The following is a 24,073-nucleotide window of genomic DNA, read 5'->3' on the forward strand; positions in this document are numbered from 1 at the left end:
TGAATAGTGCTACTGGATCTTTAATATATGTTTGAACCACTTGAACAGTCAGGTCAGACCTTGGTTTAATGTCTCATCAAAGGTTAGCACCTCAGACAGTATGCCACTTGCTCTATATTACACTGGGTGGGTAACAGGATTGGAAGGGAGGGAAAAAACAACAAAAAAAGGGGAAAAAGCATTCAAAATAATGGCCTGTTATAAAAGTGCAATAGTTTCTTTGAATGTCCAATCCCCAATCTATCCAATATCAGTCTCTTTATTGTAATATGATCTTTTCAAAACAGCCCATGAATTCATAGCATTTACATAATCAGCAGCATATACATATACACGGATCCTGATTAGAATAGATTCATGCATAGATCAGGCAAGAGCCACTGCTTGTTTTAAGTCTACAGTTCTACAAGTTGTTGGCAAGTAAAACCAAACTCTGTTACCGTCACATATGTACAGCAGGTTGTCAGGACACAATGCTCAATTGTGTCACAAAGTTATGTTATATCATTAAGTTTTTAATTTTTTTTTTAAATCAGCATCTCTGACACTTAATAGATGTATGCATCAGAGATGGCTTCTGAAAGGTCACCAAGCATGTGGCCCATATTTTTTATATAGAAATATGTATATATATATATATCTATATATATATATAGATATATATATATATATATAATTGCATGTATATAACATATACACAAGTGTGCAGATCTAGAACCTCACAACACTATTTTTTGGGGTAAAAACCCTGGTTGATTTGGTTTCCTAGGAAGCAATTAGATTACAGTCAAATCTGCTAAATGCAGGTTCCAGCAGAGTGCCTTACATTATACTCATGATCAACAAGATTCAATATACAGCAGTAGCTCTTCTTTGAAATAATCGGTGCAACACGTTTTTCATCACAGGGAAAACTAGTCAAATTGGATGTTAATTTTAATGCCACACCTGTTGCAACCCTGTGATATTTTGCATTAAGAAAAAAAAAGTTTAAAAAAATAGCAAAGGTAACAGACAGGCCATTGAACCAGCTGTGCCTTGCCCGCACTGGTTTGTGGCATATTTTTTCTTGTTTGATCCTTTTCTGTAGCATCAGGAACTTGAAGTTTAATTCCTTTGTCAGAAGCATACTGGTATTAACTTCAGTTACAGCTCAAGCAGGCAAAGAAGATTACTTTTGAAATGATAACAGTCCAGGCCCATTGGAATCCCTCATTAGGATCGATAATCCTTTTTGCTGTACGGCTTGTTTCCCAGGATACCATCGATCTCATGCACAACTGATGAGGATAACTTGGGAAGAACCTGGGGGGAAGAATTAACAGTAAGTTTCATTTTACCCCAAAGCCTTTGTAACCACAATAAAACTACACTCACGCTTATTTTGTATAAATTTGGTGCTCATTATGGCAGGGAAATTTTGTCTTGGGGAATCAAGAACTTTCCATTTCAGGCATCCAGTATCAGCCCTCCTTCAGAGCAAAGAAAACAATATTTGAACTAACAAAAGGTAGCAAGGCTCAGTTAGTTCATCCAGTGAGTAGCAGAACTACACAGACCAAGAAGGTCCCTAGTCTCTGTTGAGTTACCCTATCTCAACTGTGGTAGTGAGAAGCAGACTACATAGTCTGCACTCCTGGGTAAAATGATCCAGCAAAACCTGCTGGAAGTGTGCAGGCATGAATGTTGGTTGAGAACAGGATTTGGGGTGGCTGCGATTGAATAGTTTGCTGTTTCTGAACATCGACATTTGCAGGAAGAAAGGATATTTGAGTGAGATGCTGTACCCTAACAAGTACTTAGAAGAGAAGCAGGTAAGGGCGAAGTGGCGAGAGAAAAAAAAAAACAAGTAATAAAAACAATTGCAAATGCTGGAAATATCAGAGGGGAAGAAAATCTGAGGAAGCCAACCAAGATTTGGGGCGTTCCAGTAACAGGTTACCCTTGAAACTGTAACCTCGTCTGGTCTTCAGCTAACTGACTAACTTTCTATTATTTGAATTGACAAGCTGTGCTAGTGATGGGAAAATTAACAACACTTCATTCTTCCAGGGTAAATGATGCCCATCGCGAATGCAATCAATCTGTCTCTTTTACAAATGCCATGCAATTTTTGTACAATATAGATTCGATACTTGTATTCACGTAGGTTTATACATGCAGGAAGTGCAGATCTTGCTCAACAGCCAAAAGCAAGGTATACAAGCTGGTTACAGCTGCTGCAGTGTCTTTGAGGACAACAGCAGCTGCTTGACTAAGCTGAGATACTGACCTGTATTGCTCCAATGTTTTCCAAAAGTTGCTCAGTGTTGGAAGCTCCTACTAGCACAGAACTAACTCCCTCATTCCTTAAACACCAGGCTGCAAGAAGAACACAGGACGATTAGACAATGAATACTGTACATGCTTTTATCTTGATAATGTATAGTCAGAAGCAGGTCCATGTTACGTCCAGTACCACCTAACAGCATAAAAGGAGGTGAGCTCCATACCTGCAATGTTGTCTGGGACATGAGACACTGAACTCAAGAACAGCTGTCTGAGAAGCAGTGGAAAGCATGGGTCTTCTTCCTATGAACATTTCAAATCACTGGTGGCACAAGAGTAAATTAAAATGGGAAGCCTGCTGCTTGGAGGCTGTTGTCTCTGTCTGATGACACCTGCCCAGCATCTTGGAGAAAATACCTTAAAATGCTGTCAAGAAAATCCCATATGCCAAATGAGTAATGTTAATTTCATCATTTGGAAACTGACATTAGACTTTTAATGGGAAAAATCCTACAGTAACTTTTTAAAAACTAGCAGTCAAGATGGCCACAGCAATTTGCATCTGAAATACCAGGAGACTGAACTGCAGACAGAAGTCTGAGAAGCCCTGGACCCAGAACAATGGCTTGCTCTTAGTAATTGAATTACCTAGGATTGCTTCATTAGCACGACAGTTAAGGCCATCCTGATACATTGACTTTGAAAGAGCAAACCCCTCTGTGTAAATACTGGCATCCTGGAATCCGTGGAGCCAATTCTGAACCTTGTATCTCAATAAAAACAAAGATGATTGAGAGAACCATGTGACTGTCCATCTCTGAAAAAACGGAAGTTTTGTTACACAGACAGAAGACAAGGAGTAACTCAGAGACTGCAGCAGCAGAGAAAGCTGCGCGCTTCCCTTTCTCTTTTTTCAGAAAACATCAAGTTTGAAAACCGTCTGCAACTGTGGACCCTCCAAGCCTACAAACTGCTAAAGCCAGTGGCCAGGGGAAGAGAGTCAACTACAATTCTGCCTTCAAGAAAACCCTGAGCAAAGCAGGCCAATCACAAAGTGCACTTTGACCAGTGAGAACTTCAAGAATACAGCTTCAGCCGAGGACTACCGGATCATCCACTTCACAGACTTCACAGTATTTAAGTTCCATTTATTTTGGACCTTAATCCAACCACCAAATCTATTTGTGTGTATGTGAATGTGTGCGTGAATGTGTAGCAATTTTTTTTAGTATTTTTAAATCGGGGTTAGAGCGTTAAGTATAATAAACCTACCTCTTTCTTGTTTAAACTCAAGAAAACCTGTCTGATTGGTTCTTTCACAATCACAGTAAAAGTAAAATGGTAAAACACTCAGAGGTGGCAAGCACAATCACTATTTAAAAAGAATAAACCCTGCTGCAGTCAAATAAGAGGAAGGGCAAGAGGGGAGTCTGAGACCCCCTCCTCACCTGGCTGTAACAATGCACTCTTTCTATTTAGGGTCTGAGGGAACATTCTGCTTGCCAACTTTTCATCATCTTTTCAATCATCTATGTGCATGTGTAAGTGAGATTTCCACCAAGATGTGCAAGAGAGATTTTTAATGTAGCTTAAAGTCTCAGTGGCCGTTTGGATGTTGCTTTGTACGCACAAACTCCCTGATGGTTGCGAGGCCGAGCAAATCAACTGCTCCCAGGTCTCAAGCTGGTCATTCAGAGCCAGAAGTCTCAGGTCTTTCCTGTGTAGGACCACTGCACAGCAGTATAGGTAAGATTGAAGGAATGGTGGAGGGGCAGGGAAATTGAACCTACTTTCACCTTTTAAATTAATGTAGTTTCTGTACTTAATTTTATGAGAAAGAATTGTATTCACTAAAGGTTTTACTTTTGGCAGTTAGTTTCAATTACAGGATCTATTCTGAGGCGATGTTTTGGTTCTCATACGGGTATTTGATACGCTCGTACCAAGCACTTCTCCGTGCTATTTGTATTAGTCAATCCGCTTTAAATAGCGGAGAATTTAGTATTTGAGTATGTTAAATGTTGTACAAGAACAGCGGCAAATTTACCCCGAAGGAGAGAGAAAAGCAATTATTCATCTGCAAGGCATCTCTCCCAACCTGCAAACTCCAACATCTAGGTCTTGGGTCCCAAAAATCTATTATATGTAATACTATAATATTCTAATATATTTATTTTTCTACCATTTTATGGGCTTCTAAAGATTTTAACGTTTGGTACAGTTTCCACAAATACAAATTGCGAAGGTTTTGGTCTGATATGTGCTTTATTTCTTTTCCATTCTCAATTAGAAGGATTAACAGCTGTACACAACCTAAACCTTAAAAGCTGTACCATTAAATACAATAATCCTTTCAATTAAAAAAGTATTGAAGAAAACAAACATCTTGGAAACAATAGTTTGAGGCTTGGAGTTACATATGAACATACGAATTAGGAGCAGGAGTAGGCCACTCGGCTCCTCAAGCCTGCTCTGTCATTCAATAAGTTCATAGCTGAACTGATTACTCCACATTTCCACCTGCGCCGATACCCTTCCACCTCTCTGCTTATCAAGACTCTATCTACCTCTGCCTTAAAAATATTCAAAGACTCTGCTTCCTCTGTTGAGGAAGAGAATTCCAAAGACTCACGACCTTCAGAGAAAAAAATTTCTTCTCATCTCCTTCTTAAATGGGTAACCCCTTACTTTTAAACAGTTACCCGTAGTTCTAGATTCTCCCACAAGGGGAAACATCCTTTCCACAGCCACCCCTCAGGATCTTATATGTTTCAATCAAGCCTGCCCATTCCAGGTATTAGTCTAGTAAACCTTCTCAGTACTGCTTCCAACGCATTTACATCCTTCCTTAAATAAGGAGACCAGTACTGTACACAGTACTCCAGATGTGGTCTCACCAATGCCCTGTATAGCTGAAGCATAACCTCCCTACTTTTGTATTCAATTCCCCTCACGATAAGCGATAACATTCTATCAGCTTTCCTAATTATGTGCTGTACCTGCATACTAACCTTTTGCGATTCATGCACTAGGATGCCCAGATCCCTCTGCATCTCAGAGCTCTGCAATCCCTCACCATTTAGATAATATGCTTTTTTATTCTTCCTGCCAAAGTGGACAATTTCACACTTTCCCACATTATACTTCATTTGCCAGGTTTTTGCCCACTCACTTAACCAATCTATATCCCTTTGTAGCCCCCTTATGTCCTCTTCACAAGTTACTTTCCTACCTATCTTTGTGTCATCAACAAATTTAGCAACCATACCTTTGGTCCCTTCATCTAAGTCATTTATACAAATTGTAAAAAGTTGAGGCCCCAGCACAGGTCCCTGTGGCACACCACTCGTTACATCCTGCCAACCAGAAAATGACCCATTATGCCTACTCTCTGTTTCCTGTTAGCTACCCAATCTTCTATCCATGCCAATATGTTACCCCCTACACCATGAGCTTTTATTTTCTGCAATAACCTTTGATGTGGCACCTTATCAAATGCCTTCTGGAAATCTAAGTACAATACATCCAACAGTTCCCCTTTATCCACAGCACATGTAACTCCCTCAAAGAACTCCAATAAATTGGTTAAACATGATTTCCCTTTCACAAAACCACGTTGATTCTGCCTGATTACCGTGACTTTTTCTAAATGCCCTGCTATACTGTTTTTAATAATACCGTCTAAATTTTCCCCAAGACAGATGTTAAGCTAACTGGCCTGTAGTTTCCTGCTTTCTGTCTCCCTCCCTTTTTGAACAAAGGAGTTACATTTGCCATTTTCCAATCTAACGGAACCTTCCCCGAATCTAGGGAATTTTAGAGTCATAGAGTCGTACAGCATAGAAACAGGCCCTTTGGCCCACCGTGTCCATGCCGACCATAATACCTATCTATACTAATCCCACCTGCTTGCATTAATTCCATATCCCTCTATACCTTGCTCATTCAAGTACCTGTCCAGATGGCTCTTAAATGTCGCTACTGTTCCTGCCTCCACCACCTCCTCAGGCAGCTCATTCCAGATACCCACCATTCTTTGTGTGAAAAATTTACCCCTTTAATCCTCCTCCCTCTCACCTTAAATCTATGCCCTCTAGTTTTAGTCACCCCTACCATGGGAAACAGACTCTGGCTCTCTACCCTATCTATGCCTCTCATAATTTTATATACCTCGATCATGTCCCCTCTCAGCCTCCTTCACTCCAGGGAAAACAGACCCAGCCTATCCAAGCTCTCTTTATAACTCAAGTCCTCCAAACCAGGCAACATCCTTGCGAATCTTTTCTGCACCCTCTCTAGCTTAATCACATCTTTCCTGTAGTGCGGCGACCAGAACTGCACACAGTACTCCAAATGCGGCCTAACCAACGTCATGTACAACTGTAACATGACGTCCCAACTCTTGTACTCAATGCCTTGGCCAGTGAAGGCAAGCATGCCATACGCCTTCTACACCACCCTGTCTACCTGTGTTGCCACTTTCAGGGAACTATGTACTTGCACCCCAAGGTCTCTCTGCTCAAGAACACTCCACAGGGCCCTGCCATTCACTGTATATGTCCTGCCCTGGTTTAACTTCCCAAAATGCATCACTTCACACTTGTGTGCGTTAAATTCCATTTGCCACTCCCTTGCCCACTTTATCTATATCCTGTTGTAACCTTAGACAACCTTCTTCACTGTCTACTATACCACCAATTTTGGGGTCATCTGCAAACTTACTAATCATGCCCCCTACATTCACATCCAAGTCATTAATATATATGACAAACAACAGAGGGCCCAGCACCGATCCCTGCAGCACACCACTGGTCACCGGCCTCCAATCTGAAAAACAACCCTCCACTACCACCCTCTGCGTCCGATCACCAAGCCAATTTTGTATCCAATTTTCTAGTTCACCCTGGATCCCATGTGTTCAAACCTTCTGAACCAGCCTACCATGCGGGACCTTGTCAAAGGCCTTGCTAAAGTCCATGTAGACAACGTCCATCGTCCTTCCCTCGTCAATCCTCTTGGTCACCTCCTTGAAAGACTCAATCAAATTCGTGAGACATGATATCCCAAGCACAAAGCGATGCTGACTATCCATAATCAGACCATGCCTTTCCAGATGCATATAAATCCTGTCTCTCAGAATCCCTTCCAGTAACTTTCCCACCAGTGATGTAAGGCTCACCGGCCTGTAGTTCCCTGGCTTATCCCTGCTGCCCTTCTTAAATAAAGGCACAACATTAGCTATCCTCCAGTCTTCCAGTACCTCACCCGTGGCTAACGATGATACAAAAATCTCTGCCAGGGCCCCAGCAATCTCCTCCTTTGCTTCTCATAGCATCCTAGGATACACCTGTCAGGCCCTGGGGATTTATCCACCTTAATGCGCTTCAAAACCTCCAGCACCTCCTCCTTTGTAAATATTGATATGCTCCAGGATATCGGTGTTCCCTCCCTTGAACTCACTAGCTTCCATGACCTTCTCCACGGTAAATATGGACGAGAAATATTCATTGAAGACCTCGCTCATTTCCCGTGGCTCCACACATAGATTGCCACACTGATCCTTAAGGGGACCTACTCTCTCCCTAGCTACCCTTTTACTCTTAATATACTTATAGAATCTTTTAAGATTCTCCATTATCTCATCTGCCAGGGAAATCTCATGGCCCCTTTTCGCCCTCCTAATTTCCTTCTTAAGTGTAGTCCTACATCCCCTATACTCTTCGAGGGACTCGCTCGATCCCAGCTGCCTATACCTGACATATGCCTCCTTCTTTGTCCTGACCAGACCCTCAATATCCCTCGTCAACCAAGGTTCCCTAAACTTGCCAGCCTTGCCCTTCCATCGAACAGGAACATGCCGGCCCTGAACTCTTCCTATCTCATTTTTAAAAGCCTCCCACTTGCCAGATGTCCCTTTACCTGTAAACAGCCTCTCCCATTCAACTTTTGAGAGTTCCTGTCTGATGCCATCGAAATTAGCCTTCCCCCAATTTAGGACTTCAACCTGAGGACCAGTCCTATCCTGTTCCATAACTATCTTGAAGCTAATAGAGTTATGGTCACTGGTCCCAAAGTGCTCCCCCACTGATACATCAACCACCTGCCCATCCTCATTTCCTAAGAGGAGGTCGAGTGTAGCCCCATCTCTAGTAGGGTCATCCACATACTGCTTCAGAAAACTATCCTGGACACACTTAACAAATTCTTCCCCATCTGATCCCTTAGCACTAAGGCAGTCCCAGTCAATACTAGGGAAGTTAAAATCACCTACTATTACAACCCTATAATTTCTACACCTATCTGTGATTTCCCTACATATATGTGCCTGCACTTCCCTCTGACTATTGGAGGGCCTATAGAATATCATCAAAGTGATCACCCCTTTCTTATTTCTAAGTTCTACCCATATGGCCTCGCTGGACATTCCCCCCGGGATATCCTTTCTTACCTCTGTCACGCCGGAAGGATCAGTACCCCGGAACATTGGAATTTTGGAAAATTAAAACTAATGCATTAACTACCTCACTAGCCATTTCTTTTAACACCCTAGGATGAAATCCATCAGGATCCAGGAACTTGTCAGCCTGCAGCTCCAACAGTACCACTGCTCTGGTTATTGTAATTTTCTTGAGTTCCTCCCTCCTTTCCATTTCCTGACTTACAGCTAATACTGAGATGTTACTCGTATCTTCAATTGTGAAGACCGATGCAAAATATCTGTACAATTCATCTGCCATCTCCTTAGTTTCCATTATTAATTCCCCAGGCTCACTTTCTATAGGACCGACGCTCACTTTGTTAACTCTTTTCTTTTATAAAAATCTATTGAAACTCTTACTATCTGTCTTTATATTTCTAGCTAGCTTTCTCTCGTACTCTAATTTTACCTTCCTCATCAACCTTTTAGTCATTCTTTGCTTTTTTTAATATTCTGTCCAATTTTCTGACCTGCCTCCCATCTTTGCGCAATTATAGGCTTTTTCTTTAAATTTGATACTATCTTTAACTGTTTTAGTTAATTATGGATGGTGGGTCCCACCTTTGGAATTTTCCTTTCTCATTGAAATGTATCTATTCTGTGTATTCTAAAGTATCCCCTTAAATGTCTGCCACTGCATCTCTATTGACCTATCCCTTAACCTGATTTGCCAGTTCACTTTAGTTAGCTCTGCTTTCATGCCCTCAGAAATGCCCTTATTGAAGTTTAAAACACGAATCTTGGATCCACTCTTCTCTCCCTCAAACTGAATGTAAAATTCAATCATATTATGATCACTGCTACCTAGGAGCGCCTTAACTATGTGGTCATTAATTAATCCTATCTCGTTACATAATACCAGGTCCAGTATAGCCTGCTCTCTGGTTGGCTCCAGAATGTATTGTTCCAAGAAATTATCCAGAGAACATTCTATGTACTCCTCATCTAGACTACCTCTTCCCATCTGATTTTTCCAGTCTATATGTAGGTTAAAATCCCCATAATTATCGCAGTACCTTTCTGACAAGCTGCCATTATTTCTTCCTTTATTCCGTCCTACAGTGTGGTTCATGTTAGGTGGCCTGTACATCACTCCCACAAGTGACTTCTTGCCTTTATGATTTCTCATCTCTACCCAAACTGCTTCTACACCTTGGCCTCCTGAACTTAGGCCATGGCTCTCTATTGCACTAATACCATCATTAATTAATAGAGCTACCCATCTACCTTTTCCTAGTTTCCTGTTCTTCCTGAATGCCATCTACCCTTCAATATTCAGGTCCCAATCCATGTTGTCCTGCAGCCATGTCTCTGTAATGGCTATTAGATTGTACTTATTTATTTCTATTTGTGCTCTCAGTTCACTTGTTTTGTTTCGAATGCTACATGCATTCAGATATAGAGCCTTTAGTTTTGTCCTTTTATTATTCTGTAACCTCAAGTCTGTTGATTTACTCTTAGATTTGTATGCTCTGTCCCTTCCTGTCACAGTCTGTTTATTATTTCCCATATTAATATCTTTCTCTCTTGCCTTGTCTCTACTCCTCGATTTACCATATCTTCCCAAATTTGATCCCTGGCCTCCATTATTCAGTTTAAAACCCTCTCTACTTCCCTAGTTATGCGGTTCACTAGAACCAGCATGGTTCAGGTGTAGACCATCCCAACGGTACAGCCACCACTTTCCCTAGTACTGGTGCCACTGCCCCACGAACCGGAACCCACTTCTACCACACCAGTCTTTGAGCCACACATCAATTTCTCTAATCTTATTTGCCCTATGTCAATTTGTACGTGGCTCAGGCAATAATCCAGAGATTATTACCTTTGAGGTTTTGCTTCTTAATTTGGAACCTCTTTCCGTGTCCTGCCTATGTCATTGGTACCTACATGGACCACGACGACTGGATCTTCCCTCTCCCACTGTAAGTTCCTCTCCAGCCCTGAGCAGATGTCCCGAACCCTGGCACCGGGCAGGCAACACAGCCGTCTGGATGCTTGCTCTTTGCTGCAGAGAACAGTGTCAATCCCCCTAACTATACTATCCCCTACTACCACTACAGTCCTTTTTTCCCCCTCCACTTGAATGCCCTCCTGTACCATGGTGCCATGGTCAGGTTGCTCATCCACCCTGCAGCCCCCAGTCTCATCCAAACAAGCTGAAAGAACCTCCAACTTGTTGGACAATCGTAAAGGCTGAGGCTTTGTTGTTATAACCGAGGCGGTAGGAGGACACTGTTTATTCTAGTTCAACTTCTCCACAGGTCACAACATATATTTAAATTTTTTCCCATTTACCGATACGGTCAATGATAGATTCTGCTTTTATCCCGGAATAAAACACACCAACCAGGTTTATTTAATAAACAACAAAATTATCAGTTTATTATAAAACAAGTCTTAACCAGTAATGAAGCAAAGCATAAACACAGATTGAAATATAAAAGCTTCCCTTTTACCTTAGTCCCTCACACACACACGCTCAGATACCAAAAAAAGATGTACTCTTTAGAGCTCTAGTACAAGAAGAAAAAAACAAAATAAAAGTTGGCCAAAATACCCGCCAATTCTTGAAGTAAAAAAAAAGATATGAAAAGATGTCAGATGTCCTTTTTAGCTTGGTGTCCCGATACATATAGATGGCTGTCACTGGGATCTTCCTAGAACAGTTCTTGTCAGACGACGTTGAAGATCAGTTTGGGCAGGCTTTCCAGGGAAAATGCAGTAACAGGGGTTTCAGGCAGTTTCTTACACTTGCATCTCAGCTTCTCAAGAGATGGAAAACTGGCAGGCTTTTTCAAAGAACTAGAACAGATTGAGCTGGGTGTTGCTCCCTTGGCAAGTTTTGACCAACTATCTTTTCAAACCATTGTCTATAACCCAACTCACTGTCCAAAGTGAAACCAAAAACAATGTCACAAGAGTCAAGCCTCCTGACCCCTATAAATCGTGACCTGGCACTTCTTTGTAAACATCTTGCCCCAAGTCAAAAACAACCCCTGCTGGGTAATTATTTGAAAACAGGTGCCTTCCAGTAACTGTTTACAATCCAGACCTCTCAGTGACCCTTATAAAAAAAAATTCATGGACTCCTTTTCAGTTTTAAAGCACAAATCTTGAAAATTTAACAAAAATGGAAGCACTCGTAACAGATTACATTTTAAAATTCAACAACATTAGGATAGTAGGGGCAGCTCCTCTGTCACTTCACCCACCTAACTTGCTTTAGGCATCCCCTTAAAACCAACCTCTTTAGCCAAGCTTTTGGTTATCCCTCCTAATTGTTCCTTCTTTGGTTTGATGTCCATTTTTCCTGAAGTCTCTGCAAAATGCCTATAGCTGTTGTTGAAATCCACTGGGAAAGTCAGGATGTTCAATTAAATGGGGATAGCCAGGAGCGATAGGTTGAATTGACCTGACATTTGAGGTGAAAACATGGGATGTTCAAACATTGCATCATCTTGCCTCGTCAGAAAGATGATTTTTATCTTAATCTGGACTGAACTTCAAATGTGAAAGAGCACGGCTTTAACACACAATGTCTTCCAGCTCAGTGAAAGGACCAGCATCTCATTCTTAGTTTGATTTTAACCTGAGATCTTGCAAGTGAAAGGACTGCAACAAGCACTCAATTGTGGATTGATTTCACCAAATGATAATAAAAGCTGGTAAAAATTGCTGCAGTATGATTAAAACTACAAGAGTAATTTCTGATCCTGTGTTCCAATGGGAAGCCTCACCCACTAACAGCACAGATTGGAAACTAGAGTGGGCTGTGCCTAACTTTCTAACCATTAATTTAAGTGATTGGAAATTCACATGCATTGGGTGCCCAAATTTCCTCACCAATGTTTCCGACAGGTGAAGAAATGATGCGGTGTCACAGACTGTTACAGCAGCATGGGCCTGGATTTTCCCACGGGCTTTGGGACCACATAGCGTCTGCACTTGCTGGGAGTGAGATCGGCGGAGCAATACATCACTATGTGGCCTCCTAATTGGCTGCCTCCGAGCTCGTCGCATGTGCTGCCGGCCCAATCAGAGGGAGAGAAAGGTGCTGCTAAGGCAGGTCAGGGAGTGCGAGGGCACCTCAACATGGAAGTGAAAATTTAAAGAAAAATTTCAGAAGGGCCAAGCTGGTAGGCCTCTCGGACTGGAGGGGAAACCAACCCGGCGGAAGTACGTGGGCCGAGGGTGAGGCCTTTCCTGCCAGTAGCTCCCTCTTTGGGATGGAGAGCCTCTGGCTCTGATGGCCCCTTGACTGTCGCAGGGAGGCTGCTTCCATAGAGGTGACGGTGTCCACACATGGCTGGGGGGGGGGGGGGGGGGGGGGCGCTGTTCCACCACCGACAAACTGCTGGCGGTGCCACAAAATCGCCCCTAATTTGGGCCTTAAGTATGTAAATTGGCTGTCTGCCTCCATTCAGCAGGAAGCCAACCCGTTTCCCAGGCCACCCCGGGAAACTTCCCAATAGCTGGAATGCGTTGAGGAGCCATCCTGAAGCGGCTCCCCCGCTATTTTCTTGGCCACCACCCCGCCTCCAAACCCGCCACCATAGGCAGGAAAATTCAGCACATGGTGTCATAAAGTTATAAAGGAAGAATTGTAAATCCAATCTGCTGCCGAGAACAACTCATTTTTCTCTATTTCCAGACAGTGATATTTAAATCCTTACCTATTGCTAGCTGCGGGAGGGTGCAGCTCAGTCGCTCTGCAATGCCTTGCAGCTCTTTTAGTTTTCCCTGCTGTCGCCTGCCTTCCTCAGTCAGAATCTTGTCCTTCAACCACTGGTAACCCTGTAAATATACAATGGCCCAGCTCATGTTTATTCTCAAAAATGACTAAGGAGCTGGAGTCGGTGAGGCAGTTCGCTCCACACCAGGAGACAGAATTTTACAGTTACCCCAATCACTCTCTATGAGTTGGTGAAGTAGTTATACTGTACATGACGAGGGTGAATTCAGCATTGTTACCCTAGTAACAGTCACATAATGGGTTCCCTTTATATTTCAAACCAGTTGATAAAATTGTACATTTCTTTACATCTGTGTGCAGATTACGAGGTGTAACTTAGATGATTGCAGTTGTTGCAACTCCTTTATGCTAATTTTCCTTTTGTTTCTACATATAATTTTAACTTTCATCTGAAAAATTGTTTTATTAAGAAAAACACAAACAAAAGCCTTCTCACCAAACACAATTATTACAATAGTTTATCAAAATAAACTGAACATGGATAGAGATAGTCTTATCATTCATTATTCTCTCTCATCCTGGCAGTTTCACTTGGTACCGCCCTCATCTCCACTCCCTTAAGTCCAAGGGTCGCAGACTTGAAAAAATATGGTGTAGAACTGGTTTAGCCATCCACCTACAGATTTAGTGGGACCACATAAAACACTATCGGGTCCTGCTAAAACTGCTCACTATTCCAGGATCATCCCAGAACGCAAAGATAAGCACCAGTTTCTTACCTCTGCTGCAAACTGTCTTCTTAAACCCCTGTCTCCTCCACCCTCACCTCCAACAATAAGCATGAGGAGGTCATGGACATTTTGGTCACTAAGATCGAGACTATCCAATCAACTGTCTCTACCATGCCCCTCCTTTCCAGGCCAAACGTCCTATAATGCTCCCCCTGCCCTAGCCCGAACTCACACCTTTTCTCTCTACTCTCCCTCATGCCCTCTCCAAGCTCATCTTGTCCATGAGACCCACCTCCTGTTCCCTCAACCCTATTCCCACTAAACTGCCGACCACCCAACTTCCCTTCACCGTCCCCATGTTAGCCGATATTGTTAATGGTTCTCTCCTTCAGGTGTTGTCCTCTCTTCTTTAATTCTGCCATCATCACCCCTCTCTTAAAGAAACCGACCCTTGACCCCACTGCCCTTGCAAACTATTACCCCATCTCCAACCTCCCTTTCCTCTCCAAAGTCCTTAAACATGTTGTTGCCTCCCAAATCCATGCCCCCCTTTCCCAGAAATCCATGTTTGAATCCCTCTAATCAGGTTTTCACTTCTGTCACAGTATTGAAAGAGCTCTTAATCAAAGTCACAAGTGACATCTTATGTGACTCCCTCCTCGTCCTTCTTGAACTGTCTGCAGCCTTTGAAACGGTTGACCACACCATTCTCCTCCAATGCCTCTCCACTGTTGTCCATCTGGGTGGGACTGTTCTTACCTGGTTCCATTCTTATTTATCTAATCATAGCCAGAGAATCAGCTGTCCCACACCGTTACCTCTGGTGCTCCAAGAATCTATCCTTGGTCCCTTCCAATTTCTCATCTACAAGCTGACCCTCAGCAACATCATCTGAATACACAGCATTAATTTTCATCTGTACGCTGACGACACCAAGCTTTACCTCGCTATCACTTCTCTCGACTCTACTACTGTTGCTAAATTATCAGACTGCTTATCCGACATCCAGTACTGGATGAGTAGAAATTTCCTCCAATTAAATATTGGAAAGACTGAAGCCATTATTTCCAGTCCCCGCTCGAAACTCCACTCCATAACTACCGACTCCATCCCTCTCCCTGGTAACAGTCTGGGACGAAACGAGTCTGTTAACAACTTTGGCTGTCACATTTGACTCCGAGATGAGCTCACAGCCACATATTTGCGTCATCACTAAGACTGCCTTCTTCCACCTCTAACATCGCCTGACTTTGCCCGTCTCAGCTCATCTGCTGATGAAACCCTCATTCATGCCTTTGTTAGCTCTAGACTTGACTATTCCAATGCAGTCCTGGCTGATCTCCCACATTCTACTCTCCTTAAACTTGAGGTCATCCAAAACTATGCTGCCCGTGTCTTAAGTTACACCAAGTCCCGCTCACCTATTACCCCAGTGCTTGCTGACTACATTGGCCCTGGCTTCTTGAGCATCCCCGATTTTAATCGCTCCACAGTTGGTGGCTGTGCCTTCAGTTGCCTTGGACCTAAATTCTGGAATTCTCCCCCTAAACCTCTCCGCCTCTCTATCTCAATTTCCTCATTTAAGACACTCCTTAAAATCTACTTCTGACCAAACTTTTGGTCATCTGACCTAATATCTCCCTCTGTGGCTCGGTATCATATTTTGTTTTATAATGCTACTGTGAAGAGCCTTGGGGCATTTTATTTGGTTAAAGGCGCTATATAAATATGTTGTTGTTGTATTACATTCCACCGCAAATCTACCCTGACGCATGTGTACCTCAGCCAGGGTGGCAATAAGAGGGTTACAGTTGGCTTAAACCTTAAAATTACAGCAATGAACTGGAATTTGGCAATACATTTATGCTTTTGTTTACTGTACCTTCAAGGAAGCTCTAGAGTAAGGAGGAATCCCTGCGTCGTACTTTCCAGAAATAATGCCACAGGCCAAAGGGGACCACGTCATTGCACCAACACCTTCAAGAAAAAATAAGAGTAATAAGAGTAGAAACATGTACACTTGTGCTGTCCCAGTAATGTATAAATGTTACTGCTTGGGGAAGCAGCCATCCAGTAACTTCAGGCAGATCCAGAACTATGACAGCAATTGGGATTCCACCCTCCTAATTTCAGCTGAACAAAGTGGATTTTGGGTGAGATGGAAAAAAACTCTTGTCAATTCACTTAAAGCTGCACTTTCAAGATCCCAACCATCTAGCCTTTGACCTTCCATTCACAACATTTCTGCAGCTACTGATCGGCTCAACTACACTCACACTTCCACCTTTGATGCCACAGTTTCAATTAAAAACATTACTTTCGCTCACCATGGCAGCTTCCCCGGTATGGCCCTCATCTCCACTCCCTTAAGTCCAAGGGAAACAGTCTTGAACAGATATGGCAGACAACTGGTTTAACCATTCACCGCCAGATCAGGTTGGACCACATGAAGCACTACTGGATCCTGCTCCTGGAATGCTAAGATAACACGGTGCTTCTCCTCTCTACTGCAAACAGTCTTCTTAAATCCCTCTCCTGTTATGACCAAGGTGGGAGGAGTTCACTGTCTTTCTCTAGTTCCACTTTTCCACAGGTCACAACATATATTTAAATATTTACCAGTTACTGATAGGGTCAACTCTATTTTTATTTCAGAATAAAATCCACCAACCAGGTTTCTTTAATAAACAACAAAATTATCAATTTATTATAAATTTATTATTCAGTTAAGATGCAAAGCATTGACACACAGACTGAAATATAAAAGCTCCCCACACAAACACACTGGTTAAAGACAAAATAAAGTAGTTTTCGCTGCAGAGATCTTTTTACAAAAAACAAACAAAAAAGAATACTTTGGCCAAATACTTGTTAATTATTGCTGAAAATAGAGATATGTTGTCGAAGCTTTCTGTCTTGCATTCATCAGGACAATCACAAGAATAACCAATGTAAGGGAAAACAACAACTTATACTGCATGAGAAGAGAGTGCTGACTGGTTGGCAAGTGAACTCTGATTGGTAGAGGTGTTGCCATGGCGAATGCACCAGTTTACAGTGACTGACAGTTAACTGCCAAGCTTGGTTTAAAATTTAAACCAGGCAGCTTGACTCTGATTGGTCAAGGCATTGCCCTGAGAAATGAACCAGCGAATGGCCAACCAACCCGTGCTTGCAAAACTCAAAACAGTGTCCAACATTAGATGTGATTCCGCAATTGGACAACATTTGCTAAACAATACACAGTGTGCTAAGAATTACACTGACAACCAATTTAAGATTGTTAGCAGGGCTCGCAGTGTGGCACATTTGCGCGTACTGGAAGCTACATATATTAATACACAGGGCCCTGTTCTTTGCAGACAGGAATAATATGTACAAACATTGCGCCTGTTTCAGCTGAACAAAATAAGTGACAGCCTGGTTCATTCCTCAGGGCAATGCCTTGACCACGCTGCCTGCTTTAAATTTCACATACTGGATTCTCAGGATTTCTCAGAGAGGTGGAGAAAGGATGAATTGGTCTTCTCTTTTAGTAGACTGACTCAAAACAATTCAAAACGAAACCAACTCTTGATCACCATAAATCTTGACATGTCAGTTCTCTGTAAACAACTCCCATAGTCAGAAGGCACTTGCTGTTTACGTAGCTGAAGACATGTGACTTCCAATAAGTGTTTTTAAACAAAATCCCAAAGTCCTTCCAGTGACCTTTTAAAAAACACAGAATCCAGCATCTATGGAATCACTTCAGTCTTCCAAAGGAATCCATTTCCTCAATTTTAAAACACGAGTCCTCACAAAGATTAAAAAAATGGAAGTACTTTCATAAAACCTCCATACTTGGAGGAACGAAACACCATTTTCAAATGCATTTCATTACACAGTGTGGAAAAAAAAAAGAAAAAAAATGAAAACACATTTACACACTCATTCTCATTCACTCTTTACCTGTAACTAATACAGTTCTGCTTTGTACCATCTTTGTACTCAGATAACTCAAAGCAAAGTTAAATTCCAGACAAAGCATCAGCAATTACATAATTTTTCCCCACATTGTGGATAATCTTTAAGTGATAGGTCTGCAATAGTAAACTCCATCATAATAGTCTGGCATTCTGATTTTGAAATTTTCCACAAAGGCTAGGGGTTATGATCTGTATATACCAGTGTATCTCTGTGGTCGTGGCGGACATATACTTCAAAATGCTTAAGAGCTAGTCGTAAGTCCAGGGTTTCTTTTTCCACTGTAGAGTATCACTTTTGGTGTCAATTTAGCTTTTTGGAAAAGTATCCCACTGGCCTTTCTATGCCCGATTCATCTTCTTGTAATAGGACTGCACCGACCCCCAGGTCACTAGCATCAATTGCTACCTTGAAGGGCTTAGTGAAATTTGGGGCAGCCAACATTGGTTCATCAATCAAAATGGCTTTCAGCATCTCAAAAGATGCTTGGCATTCACCTGACCACACTATCTTGGCTTTCCTTTTTTGTAGCAAATCCGTCAGCGAAGCAGCTATAGTGCTAAAATTCGGGACAAACTTGCGGTAGAAACGACACATCCCCAAAAATCTCATGATTTCCGGTTTAGTCTTAGGGGCAGGGAACACCATCAATGCTTGTACTTTTGCTGTTCTTGGAAACACTTGTCCTTGCTCTACTATATGCCCTAGGTAGGTTACATATGCTTTTGCGAATTTACTTTTGGCAAGGTTTACCATCAAATCAATCAATTGTAATTTTCTAAATAGAGCTTCTAGTTGTTCCAAGTAGTCCTTCCAAGTGTCACTGTATACCAGCACATCATCAAGGTAAACTACATGGTTAGCAACACTGGCTACCACTTAGTTCATTGGGCTCTGAAAAGTTGCTGGGGCACTTTTTAGCCCGAATGGCATCACTCGGCATTGGAAAACACTGTCTGATGTGACAAAAGCCGACATTTCTTTAGCTCAGGGTGTTAAAGGAACTTGCCAGTATCCCTTTAACAAATTTATCTTTGTAAGACACATGGCACTGCCCACTCTGTCAATACAGTCTTCCAAGCGAGGAATTGGGTAGGAGTCTGCCTTGGTTACCTTTCTGTAGTCTATGCAAAATCTAGTTGAACCATCAGGCTTAGGCTAAACACAACTGGGGAACTCCAGCTACTTTGACAGGTGGTTTGGTGGTTTTCCAACATGTATTGGATTTTTGCTTTCACCTGGGCCTGTTTCTCTGGACTTAAGCAATAAGGATGCTGTTTTATAGGAGAGGATTCTCCTACATCCACATCATGTATAGCTGAGGTTGAACATCCTAGTTTGTCTCTACAGGCTCCTTTTAAATGTTGTGAGTAGCCTTGTTGGGTCTTCTCTTTGTTCTGCATCTAAACATGTAAGCATAGTGTTTAATCTTCCTAACAATTCAGTATTAGCTAACCGGATAGTAGGAGGTTCAATTTGAGAATTGTCTCTGCCCCCTTTTGCCTCATCCTCACTATCCCTTTCATCCTTCACTGTCCCTAAAACCTGACATACCTGTGCTTGCTTATCCTCCTCCCGGCAGTGATATTATTTCAACATATTGATGTGACACAGCCGATTCTTTTTCCGGTGATCTGGGGTGTCAATCAAATAATTTACTTTACCATTCTTTTTGACTACTCTATATGGTCCACCGAACCGTGCTTTCAGCAGTTCACCCTGTAAAAGCAGTAATATAACACATCATCCCCTGGTTGAAATGTTCGGGCCTTGGCATGCTTGTCTGCCCATTTCTTCATGATTGTTTGGGAAGCTTTCAGATGTTCCTGAGCCACTTTGCAGGCTCTCATGAGCTGCTCCCAGAACGCAGATACATAATCTAACACGGAAGATTTGTCCCTCTGCTCTAAAAACGTTTCTTTGATTAGTTTTAGAGGACCTCCTACCTCATGTCCATAAAGTAATTCAAAAGGACTAAAACCAGTTGACACATTAGGTGAATCCCTAGTGGCAAATAAAAGAAATTCTAGGCCTTTATCCCAATCATGGGGATATTCATGACAGTATGCCCTGATCATCGTTTTAAGGGTGATGATACCGTTCTAAAACCCCTTGTGTCTGTGGATGGTATGCTGAAGACTTTAACTGTGTTATACCCAGATTACTCATAACCTCTTGGAAAATTTTAGACATAAAATTGGAACCTTGACCCGACTGAATCTCAATTGGTAATCCATATCTACTGAGGAACTGAGCTGACTTTTCTACCACTACCTTAGCAGATATTGTTCTCAAAGGAATGGCCTCTGGGAACCGAGTAGCCATATCCCTAATAGTGAGTATATATTGATGTCCCGCTTTTGTTTTCAGTAAAGGTCCCACACAGTCTACCAACACCCTATTAAATGGTTCCACAAAAACTCGTGTGGAAATTAGAGGTGCCGATTTTATGGCAGGTTGCGGTTTTCCCACAATCTGGCATGTATGGCACGTTTTACAAAACTGCACCACGTCCTTGTAAAGACCTGGCCAGTAAAAATGTCAACTTAAATGCGATTGGGTCTTCCGGATCCCTAAATGTCCCGCTATAGGAATTTCATGGGCTATCCTTAATATTTCCCGGCGATACATGGGCAGTACACCACTATCTAGTGAACTACTGTCCATTTTTCATCCGCAGGTCTGTGAGGAGGTCTCCACTTCCTCATCGGAATCCCACTTTTAATATAGTAGCCTTCCGGAACTCCCTTTGCTTCAGCTTCAGTTAGAGCCAGTTGTGCCATTTTACTTAACTCTGGATTGGCTTGTTGAGCCTTGATCAGGGAAGAATTACTGAACATTTCCTTTGGAATATCCAAATCCCCAGAGCAAGTTTCAGATATTCAGGTATCCATCTGTGGTACCACTTTAACCTCCGACAACGGAACTTGTTTAGCCGTTGCTCAGGTCACAACACATGAAGGAAAAATTCCTGGAACTTTTTCCTGCAACTGTTCTGTCTCTTTGACTTCACTTGGTCTTTCCCTAACTACTGGAGAAGCTACTACTTTTGCTCCGGCCAAATCATTCCCCAGGAGTAGGTCAACTCCGTCTACAGGCAAACTATGGACAACCCCTATGGTTACCGTTCCAGACAATAGGTCACAATCCAGGTTCACCTGATACAAATGTATGGGTATATACTCCCCGACGATACCATTCACTAAAACTTTGGCATTCAGTGCGCTCTCTGGTGGAAAAGTCATGCCTTTCCCCAGGAAAAGAGTTTGGGTGGCTCCTATATCGCCAAGTGTAAATATAGGTTTACCTGCCTTACTTGAGGGATAAGGAGTTACTTTTCCTTTTGACCAGAATTCCCTATAACTCTCAGGTATCCTGTTCACATCCCCTGCACTCACAATGGTTTTTGTACTTGACCTTACAGCTGCAGTCAGAGCTACAGCTTGATCTGTCGTACTCTTGGTCAGGACCCCTTTCTTTGCATTGGCCTTGTGTACCCAAATGAGTACCATGGGTTTACCCTGCAACTTCCAGCATTCTGCATGAAGGTGTACCCACCTTGTGGCAATGGAAACACTTCGGCTTTCAGACTTCACTTCTACCCTCAGCATCTTCCTTTCTGGCCTGAGGAGGAGATCCCGGGGTGTTCCTGACTGTCTCTTCTTGTCCCTGGCTACTAGCCTTCCTTTCACCCTCCCACCTTTTCTATCCTTCTTGGGTTTGTGGGGGTGATGGACAAAGGGTTTGGACTTGTTAACAAGCTCGTAATCATCAGCAATTTCAGCTGCCTGTCTGGCTGTTGAAACCTTCTGGTTCTCTACATGAGTTCTTACAAACAGAGGGATTGAATTTTTAAATTCTTCCAGCAGAATTATTTCCCTAAGGATCTCATATGTGGCCTCTACCTTTAGTGTCTGCATCCAACAATCATAATTAATTTGCTTTACCCTCTCAAATTCTATAGAAGTCTGCCCAGGCTGTTTCCGGAAGTTCACGAATTTCTGCCTGTAAGCTTCAGGGACTAACTCACAAGCAGTGAGAATAGCCTTTTTTGCCATCTCATAATCTGCAGAAACCTCCTCAGAAAGCATAGCATAAACATCATGAGCTCTTCCCATCAACCTGCTTTGCATGAGCAGCGTCCAGTTTTCTTTCGGTCACCTCATCTGTTTAGCCATCTTTTCAAAAGAAATGAAAAATGCTTCTAACACCCTTTCCTCAAACTTCGGGAGGGCTTGCATAAATTTAAACAGCTCTCCACAGGTCCTGGGTTGATGTCAGATTCTTCCTCCTCAGAACTTTCAATGGAGTCAAGGCCAACCTTTTGTTTTAGTTCCAGCTTTTTAAACTCAAATTCCCTTTCTCGCTCCCTTTCTCTCTCCTGCCTCTCTTCTCTTCCCTTATGAAATGCTCTCTCTTTATCCTTTTCCTCTCTTCCTTTTTCTCTTTCAAGTTTGAGTTTTTTCATTTCTTCTTCCTGTTCAAGCTGGTTCATCTGCAACTGAATTCTAGCAAATTCAACTGAACCACCATCTGGATTGCCTTTTTCTTCTTCCAATTTCAAATGCTGTGCTATTATCTCAATTATTTCTGCTTTCTTAGCTCCTGGTTTAAACTGTAAGTCCAACTTTTCTGCCACTGCTTTTAGCCTAGCCTCAGATAAGATTTGCAAATCACAGAGATAAATCCTGCCTCTCCAGAAAGGTTGTAGCAACCGACAAAGCCATTCCGATAGTGTAAACTTTACTCTAATGCACAAGAAACCTGGTGTTTTTCTTTTCCCCTTTTTAATTATTACCCCACATACAATTGCACGTTGTCAGCTTTGGGTTTTCCTGCACAAATCTCCCAATTATATGTTACGACCGAGGCAGGAGGAGTGCACTGTCTTTCTCTAGTTCCACTTCTCCATAGGTCACAACATATATTTAAATATTTACCCAGTTACCAATATGGCCAATTATATACTCTATTTTTATTTCAGAATAAAATCTACCAACCAGGTTTCTTTAATAAACAACAAAATTATCAATTTATTATAAAGATGTATTCAGTAAAGATGCAAAGCATTAACACACAGATTGAAATGTAACAGTTCCCTTCTAACTTAGCCCAACACACACCGGTTAAAGAAAAAAATAAAGAAGTTTTCTCTGCAGAGATCTTTTTTTTACAAAAAAAGGACAAAAAAAAACTTTGGTCAAATACTTGTTAATTCTTGAAGGAAAAGGATAAGATATGGAATGATATCAGTTGTTCCTTTTCTGGTATCCCAAATACACAGACAGCTGTCACTGGGATCTTTTTGGAGCAGTTCTCTTCAGGCGATGTTGAGGATTAGTCTGGCAGGCTTTCCAGGAGAAATACAGCATCAGGGACTTCAGCTTTCAAACACTGGATTCGCAGGGTTTCTTAGAGAGGTGGAGAAAGGATGAAAGAAGGTCTTCTCTTTTAGCAGGCTGACCCCCAACTGACTCAAAACAAGTCAAAATGAGAGCAACCCTTGACTACCATAAATCTTGACATGTCACTTCTCTGTAAACAACTCCCATTGTCAGATGACACCTGCTGTTTACTTAGCTGAAGACATGTGACTTCCAGTAAGTGTTTTAAAACAAAGTCCCAACGTCCTTCCAGTAACCTTTTAAAAAAAAAGCAAAATCCAGCATCTATGGAATCACTTCAGTCCTCCAAAGGAATCCATTTCCATAATTTTAAAACACGAGTCCTCACAAAAATTAAAAAATGGAAGTACTTTCATAACACTCCCTCTGTCTCCACTATCCTCACCTCCAACAAATGCAAGGAGCTCATGGACTTCTTTGTCACTAAGATTGAGACCATGCAATCAGCTGCCTCTGCAACTTCCCCAGCCCACTGGGCCGAACTTCCTCTAACGCTATGCCCCAACGACCCCAGCCTTGAACTCACATC

At 42.2% G+C, this 24,073-nt stretch overlaps 1 protein-coding gene across 5 annotated transcripts in view; it reads right to left on the reverse strand.

Annotated features, from left to right (window-relative positions):
• Window positions 1-239: 239 nt before the first annotated feature.
• Window positions 240-24,073, reverse strand: part of kcnab2a (potassium voltage-gated channel subfamily A regulatory beta subunit 2a) — a 319,177-nt gene continuing 295,343 nt past the window's right edge. For all 5 annotated transcript variants that reach the window (XM_068017207.1, XM_068017211.1, XM_068017208.1 and 2 more), the window contains 4 exons: window positions 16,056-16,150; window positions 13,423-13,543; window positions 2,273-2,361; window positions 240-1,305 (listed from right to left, as the gene is read on the reverse strand). In XM_068017207.1, coding sequence (XP_067873308.1) covers window positions 1,216-1,305; window positions 2,273-2,361; window positions 13,423-13,543; window positions 16,056-16,150 — 395 coding nt within the window. In that variant the 3' untranslated portion in view covers window positions 240-1,215. The remainder of the gene's footprint in view (window positions 1,306-2,272; window positions 2,362-13,422; window positions 13,544-16,055; window positions 16,151-24,073) is intronic.

The sequence above is a fragment of the Heterodontus francisci genome, chromosome 37 (genome assembly GCF_036365525.1).
Source record: "Heterodontus francisci isolate sHetFra1 chromosome 37, sHetFra1.hap1, whole genome shotgun sequence".
NCBI lineage: Eukaryota > Metazoa > Chordata > Chondrichthyes > Heterodontiformes > Heterodontidae > Heterodontus > Heterodontus francisci.